The sequence below is a fragment of the Electrona antarctica genome, assembly GCF_951216825.1.
Source record: "Electrona antarctica genome assembly, chromosome: 2".
Classification (NCBI taxonomy): Eukaryota; Metazoa; Chordata; class Actinopteri; order Myctophiformes; family Myctophidae; genus Electrona; species Electrona antarctica.
The window spans coordinates 34,631,491-34,643,990 of NC_136807.1; the positions used below are offsets into that span (position 1 = coordinate 34,631,491).

The following is a 12,500-nucleotide window of genomic DNA, read 5'->3' on the forward strand; positions in this document are numbered from 1 at the left end:
GTTATCTCTGTCGCCATCTTAACTTCTCTAGTGTAGAGAATTTAGAGTTTACCCTGTGAGTGTTACGCGATGTCAGATCATGTCACTTACACTATAACAGACGAACAAGTGCCGTGTTGTAATGCCAAGTATATGAAACTGGGAGATTTTTTTTCTTCATATATTTTTATCCATGTCACTTGAACCATGCCCATGAAACGGTGATTTTATACCTGCTGCTATTTTCATCTGCAGGATGTGGTTTCCACTTGCACAAGGAGCATTGAAGCCTTCCGTAATGGCACCTATCCATTGCATTCCTTTGTTAACCATGCACCTGATGTATATTGGCTATATTGGGCTTTGTAATTCGATGTGAATGTGCCTTCCTGTTATTGACCTGTCCTATGTTGTAATCCTCTCCCCTCTATTCCCTCTATTCCTTCTTCCCTACAGCATTCTGACGCTTTCTGTAACTGCTAAATTTGAGAGCAAGCGCAAAAGTAGAATTCCACCCGCTCTTTTACACCCGATTGTGATTCTAATATGAGCATCCATGGGGGATTGTCCAGTGATTCTGGTATGCCGAGTTAATGCAGAGAAGTCATTTCCCCGCAGGGATCACTCCAAATCCTCCTTTATTCACTTCCACAGTGTCTATGATTCTGTAATTTCATCTGAGGGGTGGTTCTTTCATAAGCCCTCCAGGGCTTCTGACGTTTTACAGTGCGTCTCCGCAGGAGGATAGCCATCTACAGTTGGGTGCCACCGATATTGTCCCTTATTATTTGACCCATTTAGGCCTGACCTCAAAATTTTAAAAAATCCTTCTAAATCCTCCAGTTTTCTGAAATAAATATTTTCACGATTTTTCTAAAATAGCAGAACTACAAGCTCGTAGCGCGCCACTCGGTGGCGCGCTATGAGCTTGTAGATCTGCTATTTTTCAATAGCTAAATTATAACAATGTTTAAAACACCAAAAGGGGTTCCCGCCCAAAATGGGTTAACTGTCCTTTTGCGCAGATCACGCAAACCTCAGCAAAAAGAAAAGGACAATATCGATGGCCTCCAACTGTATACGAGGGTCGGTCTCTGTGCAGGTCCTTGTGTGTTTGCCTGGAGGTATAATCTCGCAAACCGCTGGATCAATCAGCATGTTTCATATATGTTTTTTTTTTTTTTTAACATAATATCCAATTTGATTTTTTATAAAGGAAGTCAATGGGGCTTGGATCAGGCGGAAACCTTGCCCATTTTCTCCTGTATTAACATTTCTCTCTGCTAATAAATAAAGCCACTTCCACACTTTCTGGTCATGCAGGAAGCAGATGTGTAAATTTAACAACATTTACTCTCATCTTTAAACTCTTACGAATGTTTCCCACATTCATTCTGACATAATTCATAGCTCTATGATTTAGAACTTGGCACTAGTGAAGACATAGGCGTTATAATAATATGTCCTAGACCTAAGAGATCATTGCTATCGCCTACGTGTGAATTCACGTAATTCATTTTTAACGAGGGATGAAACTCTAGGCTGATACATTGTTTTCCAGTTCAGGTTTAAAACTACTACAGCCGATTAAATACATGCATGGTTGGTCTCTCTCCTTCTCTCAATCAGTAGTTTATTTCTCCTTCTCTCAATAGTTATAGTTTATATGTTCTAGTCACGGTCTTAGCTTACGCATGTTTCGCGATAAATGCATTTTTTTACATATGTGATGTATTCCCATGCTTTTTGTTCTTGCCTATTGTAAGTCGCTCTGGATTAAGAGCGTCTGCTAAATGCCTAAATTGTAAATTGTAATTGTAATCAGCAGTTTATTTCTCCTTCTCTCAATCAGTAGTTTATTTCTCCTTCTCTCAATCAGCAGTTTATTTCTCCTTCTCTCAATCAGTAGTTTATTTCTCCTTCTCTCAATCAGTAGTTTATTTCTCCTTCTCTCAATCAGTAGTTTATTTCTCCTTCTCTCAATCAGTAGTTTATTTCTCCTTCTCTCAATCAGTAGTTTATTTCTCCTTCTCTCAATCAGTAGTAGTTTTAGTTTATATCTTATTCTCTAAACCAGTAGTAGTTTTAGTTTATATCTTATTCTCTAAACCAGTAGTAGTTTTAGTTTATATCTTATTCTCTAAACCAGTAGTAGTTTTAGTTTATATCTTATTCTCTAAACCAGTAGTAGTTTTAGTTTATATCTTATTCTCTAAACCAGTAGTAGTTTTAGTTTATATCTTATTCTCTAAACCAGTAGTAGTTTTAGTTTATTTCTTATTCTCTAAACCAGTAGTAGTTTTAGTTTATATCTTATTCTCTAAACCAGTAGTTTATCTCTTTCCTTCTCTCAACCACTAGAAGTAGTTTCTCTATTAAACCACCAGTTCTGTGCACCAGGACAATACATGTTCAGTGTCTCTGCCCAACAGGGTCAAAGTAATGATGGTGTAAGTTTCCTGTAACAGAAATGAGCTAGCACTATAGGCACTGCTATAGTGCCTAGTGCCTACATACACATACAAAAATGTCAAGAAAGCAGAAGGGGGGGGGGGGCACAGATAGACAGTGACAGTAAGCTGTATGGATGGTAGGTTTCAGGGATTGCTTATAATGCATTATTACACAACATACTGCAGATTATAGATTACAACTTGGTGATTGGAATTGTGTGGGGAATCAATTTCAGCCGGCTTGGCTTAGTGGATGTGTGGAGTGACTGACACTGTAGATACTGTAGATACTGGAATCCGTTTGAGTAAAATATATTCTCTGGAATTATGAAATTCTACTTCGTACTGTGGGTATAATAACAGAAAACAGAAAACACACTAGTATAGAGACCTGAGGGACCATATGGGGTTTAAGTGGTTCTCCTTCTACAGTATTAGTTAGCGATTTAGTAGACAAATCTGTTTCTGTTGCATGCTATTGTTAGGGTTAGTTCTTACATAGTAAAATGGAGTGTTTAAAGGTGATATTGATAACATTACGTAGACAAATAAATCCACATATATATATATACATTTTTAAAAGTATAGCTTCATATGTCATATATCCAAATTGTTTTTTTTTGTTTTTTTTTAATCTGTCAGTTTATGGCGGCCATTCAATTTTCACTGGGCAAGGTATTTTCTTTTCCCACCAAACAAATGCTTAGTGGCAGATGCATCAAATGCAAACTGCAAAGCTGCCTTGTATAGACATTACTACGGGTAATAAAAGTAGCTTAAAGCCACATACAGATGTATTGTCCAATGCAACATCTAGTGGCTGAATGTTGTCTATAGCACCTGTAACTCAACTCTGAGAGTTCAATGAGCTCTATGCACACAGAATAACTCTTCACAGAATAACCGCTTCCCCCCTACTTCCTTCACAGGTGAGGTGATACTGATGATATTAATTAAAGTTCTGCTCCATTTAGTTTTCAGTGGTTCTCAAACATTTTAATTTCAAGGACCCCCATGACTCTGAGAGTGTACAAACGGAACCATTCAATTTGTACCATTCCATTTGTACACTCTCAGAGTTACACACCCGTACGGGGCCATTTGGAACCCTCAAGGACACTTTGAGACCCACTGGTGTAGCAGAGTGTTTCCTGTGAGCCAACATGCACAATAGCAGCACCCTGACTCTGTTTGACCAGAATGGAAAAGAGCCTTCATTAGTAGCAGCGGTAACACCTGTGAAGGAAGTAGGGAAGGGGCCCTGCAAGTTCTTTCCAAAATGGCGTGTGTGCGCATAGAGACCATTAGAGTTAAATGGCCACTCCATATTGTTATATCTATCTAGTGTTAGTCAGAAGTGGTGATGCGGTGTACTGACCCGTACCTCCATTTCCTTCAGGACGGGGTGGTCCTCGATGCCGGGGAACAGCACTCTCATGGCGTACGTACGGTAGTCCAGGAAGGGGATGCCCGCTCCGTCCAGCTCCTGGGTCAGCTCATGGATGTCCGTCTGCAGCTCGGCAAACGCTGAGAGAGAGAGAGAGAGAGAGAGAGACAGACAGACAGACAGACAGACAGACAGACAGACAGACAGACAGACAGACAGACAGACAGACAGACAGACAGACAGACAGACAGACAGACAGACAGACAGACAGACAGACAGACAGACAGACAGACAGACAGGAAGGGCGGTGAGTAAAGACATCTGAATCAGCGGCAGGCACATGGGCTTGGATTGTACATGGAAAGGGTAGTATTTTGGTGTCTCCCATGGGAAAGTTAAATTGTGCAAATGAGTAAAACAGGTTATTTTTTCATATTGACGATTGAATGAAGAACCTTCTCATTACAACAGTTAACTGTTTTAGTGTCACGATATCTGTCTGTTGTATACTTTTATTTTGTAGTCATGTCCTAGTGTTTCCTGTTTTCCCTAGTTACTGTTTCCTGTGTTGTCTCGCCTCCCTGTGATTACTAGTTTTCTCCACCTGTGTCCTGTTAGTCTCCCAGCCTATCCCAGTGTTGATTGTTAGTTCTGTTCACCTGTGTATTGTTATCCATGTGTCTACTTAATCCCTCAGTTCCTTGTGTTCCCTGCTAGTGTATAGTTTATGTTATGGTGTGTCCAGCCCATGTATGTCCTGTGTTGTTAAATACATCTTCATTTAAACTTCATCTGCCTGCCTTCCTGTGTGGTTCTGCACTTCGGTCCAACACCTTTCTCATACTGTGACATTTAGTGCTTAAAAAAAAGTCAATCACGCATCCATTCATGGCCAGAGGTGTTACAAAAAGCTAAATTATTTAGAAGACCTTTTCTCAGGTTTAACAGTATTCAAATAAGCATATCTTTTCTGATTTCACTGTATGATACATCATTGAAAGCTTACATTCTGTGCTGGAAAAAAGAAAAAAAGCACAGCATCAGTGTTCACAAAGATAAAGAAAGACAAGCTGAGAGACCGTGAGAGAATGCCACAGAGGATATCTGTTGAGCAAAGACAGACCCAGGGTAGGACACTGAATAAAACATAACAGAGACACAGTGCAATCTCTTCATGAAGGCAAATGTCACAAAAAATGATTTGATTCTGGTACCTGCGCTGCGTGTCCTCCCCCACCCTCTGCCCCGTCTCACTACTCTGTCCCATCAAAACATAGCAAAAAATCTCACGTTTAGTCGCACGCAGTTAAGGGACACGCTCCGTTGCATAAATTAAACAAAACACCAGATTTAACTGTATTTCTGTACTATTGAAGTCTACTTGAATTAACTTGTGACAACTTTTGACTGACAACAGACAGACAGACAGACAGACAGACAGACAGACTTTCCCTGTGGTATCTGAGCTCACCGTGAATTAAATCAATACTTGTCAAAAGAGAGACTATACGCAATGGAGAACAAGAGAGAGGGGGGGTAGTGAGGGAAGAGAGGGGGGGGGTGGCAGTGAGAGACAGAGAGAGAGAGAGGGGGAGGATCAGACAGAAAACAAAGTTCCCAGAAAGGAAAGTCAATTAATTGCATGAGTGGATAATTATTAAGAGAGCGACGGATGAGTTTTCATGCATAATTTCCCCCAGCTGCTATTGGACACATTGGTTCCACGAGGAGAGGAGAGGAGAGGAGAGGAGAGGAGAGGAGAGGAGAGGAGAGGAGAGGAATGGATACTGTAAACACAGCCTAGCATAGCTTATTGCTTTAATAAAACTGTTTCCGGATATTGGCAGCATCAACATCGTAGACATTAATTAAAATAGTTGGAATAACAATTTCACTACAAAAATATTTGGCTACAAGAAAGTGGCCCCCGACCATGTTTACATTCAGATGGACTCAAACTAGCTGTTATAAAGGTGAAATGAATCAATAGTGAGCAACTGCATGACCCACACAAATTGGACATTTTGATACAATTTGCTTGGTGCAGGAATGCTGATGTACTGCAGTCACAGGTGTGTGTTTATAGAGCATTTTACAATCAATGGCTCAGCCAATCATAACCATGGACCGTAACGATCCGTTTCATGCAGATAAATGGACACACAGGATCTTTACTGTGTGTGGCAGAGGTTTCAGACCTGTGACCTTGGGCTGTGATAGAGTCTCTGGCGACAGAGCACGGAGGGCAAATAACAACCAAACACAGTAACCTATATCGTTTACGTCGAGTGGAAACCTCACACGTCCAAAACTGTTACTTTTCAGGATTAAAATTCAAAAATAGCAAAAGTACCGGTAGTAAATCGTCAAGCTCAAAACATGTCACTTCACACCACATTTCGACCTTCTAGAATCTAGATCTTCTACTTTTGATACCTGTGTGTGATGCTGTAGTATTATGAGAGGTTTCTGCCCGAAAGTAACAATATTTTGGGGGGGTCATTCATTATTGTCATGCTTCTATTATACAACCATATTATACAGTATACATTTTTAAATAAATACACTAAAAAAAACTTGACAACACATGCAGCATTCAGGGGCTAAATGTGTCAATAGAAGACTATAGGGAGATCACCTCCAGCCACTTGTTATATTGAATTAAAGGTAGGGCAACGCCGCAACAGATAAGGGACAACTTCAGATTGAAATACTAGACCATATCTAAACAACAACATCAGTTTATTTTTCCCCATATATGTACGTATATGGAAATTACTTAAAAATGTGTTTTCAAAAAGTGACCCTATTGGCAGCAGAATGGAACTGCACAGTAATTCTGTGTCTGATTGTGTCTGTCTCACAAATCTGTATGGTATACCATACAGATTTGTGAGACAGACACAAACAAAATTGTCATTAAAACATGTCCCGGCCTACAGCTTTAACATTGTTCATGCAGAAAGCTATAGTTTGGGCATTCATCTTCGTCTACCCACCAAGCAGGGTAGAGTGCCAAGAGTCAGAGGACATGGAGGAGACAAAGACAATTCCGTTGCACGTCTACCCATTTGTCCGTCCCTCTAAATGGTCCGCGAGGCCATTTGGAGATGTTGTTTGTTATTGTACTGACTTGCAGAGCATCATAAACACGGAGATTAGCGGCGGTAATGTCAAAGCCCTGACATTGGCCACTCAGCGGTTGCAATTTAGTTGCTGCTGTTTGGTTAATTGGCCATGACTTCTGCACCGTGGAGTCCTGAGTGTTCATTCAACTCTCAGGAGTGTAGGAATGGAACTTACTTGTCCATTTGGTTCCATTCCTACACTCCTGAGAGATGACATTTTGTTGTGTGTTGTGTCGGTTTAGAGGAAAGAGTATACTGTCCTTCTCATGTTCACACACATAGGCCAGTGAGGCCACATACAAGCACACGCGCACGCACGCACGCACGCACGCACGCACGCACGCACGCACGCACGCACACGCACGCACGCACGCACGCACGCACGCACGCTTCTACTACAATCCACGTGGGGACATGTGATTTGCAATTTGTCTTGTCTTTTTTGGGGGTACATTTAAAACCCAAACCCCTAACGTCTAATCCTAACCCTGACCCCAACCCGAATCCGTTACTAATTGTAACCTTAACTCTAAAACAAAAACAGTTGTCTTGGCCATGAAAGGACCATTTTCCTCAAGGGGATATCACAAAATGTCCCCATAACGTCAAGTTTGACAGGTCTTACTATCCTTGAGGGGGTTCTTGTCCCCCGCATGGACAGTAATACCTGGCGAACACGCGCACACACACACACACACACACACACACACACACACACACACACACACACACACACACACACACACACACACACACACACACACACACACACACACACACACACACACACACACACACACACACACACACACACACACACACACACACACACACAAAGCATCTGTACCCTCCTACCTCTCTCTCTCTCGGCTGAGATACGCAGCTACACCTGACCGCCCATGCCATGTCATCACCGTCAGGAAGAATCCTTGTATCTCCATATTACAGGACTATACTACTCCATATTACAGGACTATACTACTCCATATTACAGGACTATACTACTCCATATTACAGGACTATACTACTCCATATTACAGGACTATACTACTCCATATTACAGGACTATACTACTCCATATTACAGGACTATACTACTCCATATTACAGGACTATACTACTCCATATTACAGGACTATACTACTCCATATTACAGGACTATACTACTCCATATTACAGGACTATACTACTCCATATTACAGGACTATACTACTCCATATTACAGGACTATACTACTCCATATTACAGGACTATACTACTCCATATTACAGGACTATACTACTCCATATTACAGGACTATACTACTCCATATTACAGGACTATACTACTCCATATTACAGGACTATACTACTCCATAGTATAGGACTATACTACTCCATATTACAGGACTATACTACTCCATATTACAGGACTATACTACTCCATATTACAGGACTATACTACTCCATATTACAGGACTATACTACTCCATATTACAGGACTATACTACTCCATATTATAGGACTATACTACTCCATATTACAGGACTATACTACTCCATAGTATCGCTTTTTCCCCCCCCGTAAATGCTGCCCTACTTCATATAGTAAGATAAGTGTCACAGAACAGTAGCAAATATATCCAAACTATACAGTGCGAGCTCATTACGTGTTGCATCGCGGCACGCCGTGAGCTTATACATCGGCTATTTTTGTTACCAAAAAGATGTTTTAAATTGAAAGTGATTAGTTACTATATGTGCGAACCGATGAAAAGTATCAATACGAGCTTGTTGGAACACAGGTTCTTCTTTTTTCCCATTTCCTATAGGTATAATATGTCTTCTACACTTACAAGGTTTCTCCGCCTGCCAGTGGCGATGTGTGTACCTCCGCCCACACCCTGTAGACCAGCTGGGTGTAGCAGCAGGGAGGGCGGGATGGGATGGGACAGGGGAGGGCGGGATGGGATGGGACAGGGGAGGGCGGGATGGGATGGGACAGGGGAGGGCGGGATGGGATGGGACAGGGGAGGGCGGACACCACCGCGCGCTTTACCTCTCGGAGGAATGCAGGGCCCTTTCTGCACCTCTGATACACAACGCTGAGGCTTGGCCCCGAAACGCAAGCGTTGTTTGGTCTATATTCTAACGATTTTTTCCTTTGTCAAATGAATGCCCTATACTGGATCATACTTCAACGTCGCCCCGAAGCATCAAAGGTATACCAGATCTGCAAGCTCTAAATGCAGCGTGTTCATAGAAAAAACCCCAAAACATTTTTCTAGCCTGTTTTTGCTGTAAGGTGGTTTCGTGTGCCAATCTACAGATGGCATGAATGAATGAATCAAGCCTAATATAAGTCTATACTAAGTCTAAGTATTGGTTCAATGTAATTAGCATCGAGTAGTTGGAGAGATCCATTTATTTTGGTTTATTTCAAAAGGAGACATCTGCCACTTGAGTAAGTTAGTATAAAAGACTTATAACAGCTATGTAAGAAAAATAAATGACCTTTGGGTTAACCTAGAAAATTCATCTATTAAATGAACAATGGTGACAGACAACTGTAATTGAAAGTAGCTATCTTCAAAGACAGCGACTTGTTAAAATGAGTCATAGTAGAGTGGGTATAGACTAGACGCATAATGTAAGCAATTATCTTGCTTCTTAAGTGTTTTATGTGCAGAAGAGAGATTCTTTGAGTAACAAAGTATAGTGTATATAATAATGTGACTGCGACTCAAATACTGCATAACAGCTACTGTATGTTTATGAAAATAAATGACCTTTTTAGATGAACCTAGCTAAATGGAGCACAATGTTCCTTCTGAAGTGTGTTATGTGGGGAAGAGAGATTTCAATGTGTGTATACCAGACAGAGAAATGTATATAATACAAAACCCAGGGAAACGTTACATTAAACACAGAACCTTACGGTCAAAAGGCGCGTGAACTACACGGACACCGTGCAAAGTGATCTCTGGGTCAGGGGAGAAGAACCGGGACAGATACAGGTGTCCTTCACACGTTACTACGTCCTGCTGAAGGTGAAAAGAAGCAGCTGGCGATGCCATGTGTATCGGAGGATCTCCTCCCCATCATCACCAAGAGATCAGCAGTGACAGGGACTACGCATGTGTGTGTGTGGGGAAATATTAGGAATTGGCAATTAAAAACCGAATTGGGGAAGTCATGCCACTTTAACCCACCGAGGCGTGGAGACGACATTTAGATAAAAAATACACCTGCGCTGTGTGGTCTTTGTGTTACAACGAGAACACAAACACAGCCACTGATCAAAATGGCCTTAACCACTTGAACCCTTAGCGTCCCTCCCTATTCTGGAGAGAACGTTCTGTGAAAATCGCTGATCTTGCTACAGTATGTGTTGTGAGCTTGTAGATCAGCCATTTTCGACAACAGGACGGAGCCTATTATACAGTTGGAGGCCATCGATATTGTCCTTTTCTTTTTGCTGAGGTTTGCGTGATCTGCGCAAAAGGACAGTTAACCCATTTTGGGCGGGAATCCCTTTTGGTGTTTTAAACATTGTTATAATTTAGCTATTGAAAAATAGCAGATCTACAAGCTCATAGCGCGCCACCGAGTGGCGCGCTACGAGCTTTGTAGGTCTGCTATTTTTGAAAAATCGTGAAAATATTTATTTCAGAAAACTGGAGGATTTAGAAGGATTTTTTAAAATTTTGAGGTCAGGCCTAAATGGGTCAAATGATAAGGGACAATATCGGTGGCACCCAACTGTATCTAGCCCCGGGGGACTGCAGTCCAGTCAACTAGGCTTCTCTTTTTTGTCCTATATTTTACCAAGGGGATGTTGCTGAGCACAGATCATTTTGTCCTATATTTTACCAAGGGGATGTTGCTGAGCACAGATCATTTGTCCTATATTTTACCAAGGGGATGTTGCTGAGCACAGATCATTTGTCCTATATTTTACCAAGGGGATGTTGCTGAGCACAGATCATTTTGTCCTATATTTTACCAAGGGGATGTTGCTGAGCACAGATCATTTTCAGCAACACCCCTGCACACATACAACCACAGTCTTATACTGTTGGGAACTGAACAGCTCCACTGGAGCAGTTGGGGGGGGGGGGGGGGGGGGCAGTGCCTTGCTCAACGGCAATTCAATGGTGTTGAGTGGTGACGCTTTACTTTCCCCACCAATATTTTCCATGCCGGTTTGTGGAAACATCAAACTAGGAACCTTTCGGTAACAAGCAAACTCCTTTAACATTAAGCCACAGGATGTCCCCCAAAGTATTTTGTTTTTAAGTTTGACAGAAACTGCTTCGGACGCCCGTGAACCGAAGTTTGGAGCGATAGCAGTCCGTCACACAGCTGGAGACGCTGCGTCCGACTGAGACAGTGAGCTATGTCAGCGTGTGGCGCCGGTCACCAGCTACGCCAAGGCACGCAAACTCACAGCACCTTGATACCTGACAGCTGCCACTCGGTGAAGTGATAAAGCTGTGACACCACTGTGTCTAATCAAACTGTGCATACGTGTGTGTGTGTGTGTGTGTGTGTGTGTGTGTGTGTGTGAGTGTGTGTGTGTGTGTGTGTGTGTGTGTGTGTGTGTGTGTGTGTGTGTGTGTGTGTGCGCGCGTGCGTGCGTGCGTGCGTGCGTGCGTGCGTGCGTGTCAGGGACATGTCATAACGTCAGTAAACACACAGCACTGACAGTGAGCAATAACTTCCTCCCAGCAGATGACAGCACGCATTCTTCTGCTGATACTCTCACCTCTCATCCCTTTCTCTCTCTCTCTCTCTCTCTCTCTCTCTCTCTCTCTCTCTCTCTCTCTCTCTCTCTCTCTCTCTCTCTCTCTCTCTCTCTCTCTCTCTCTCTCTCTCTCTCTCTCTCTCTCTCTCTCTCTCATCCCTCTCTCCCTCATACGTACACAATGCTCTATCTACCTTCTTCACATCATGTGATTATTCTACCTCTCCATCATCATCCCATCCTCTCTCCCACCCTCCCTGGTTGTGTGTGTGGACTGACAAGGCAGTGACCTCTGGGACGGCTGGACACAGATAACAGCCAATTAATCAGCCGCTGGCCCTCAGTGGGCAGCCATGGACTGGCACAGGGACGCACGCACGCATGCACGCACACACAAGAGTTACAAGTGGATTTTACTGTGTACTGCAGATTCGAGATCCGTTTTTTGTCTCAGAAAGGACAATGCAGACACACACAAAGCAAAACGTTTCATACAACAACAAAAGTGGGACTTGGACTTGCGTGATTTCTAAACCACAAATTAGTGGATTTGTGGTTTGAAACGTACCGTACACAGTGGTGTGCAACTCGTTTGTACCATATGACTGGATTATAATGTACAAGTTGTGAGAGCATATAAAGGCGCGTGTTTTGATATAGTTTTGTTGGTGTTAAACCTGCCTTCCGTTAACTTCAATTCATCAAGCATTTTCTCACTTTTTTGGATTCTTTGTTCACCATGGAGGCATGCGAGAAAAACAAATCTTCAGGTAACTAATTGATGTAAAAATGTTCATTACGGGTGTGAAGAATTCCTTTAACAGTTATGG

General features: G+C 42.2%; 1 protein-coding gene across 1 annotated transcript in view; it reads right to left on the reverse strand.

Moving 5' to 3' along the window:
• The window catches only part of LOC306917440 (plexin-A1-like), a 240,816-nt gene that overhangs the window by 28,804 nt on the left and 199,512 nt on the right, over positions 1–12,500 (reverse strand). The window contains exon 16 of the mRNA XM_079495664.1: positions 3,817–3,959. Coding sequence (XP_079351790.1) covers positions 3,817–3,959 — 143 coding nt within the window. The remainder of the gene's footprint in view (positions 1–3,816; positions 3,960–12,500) is intronic.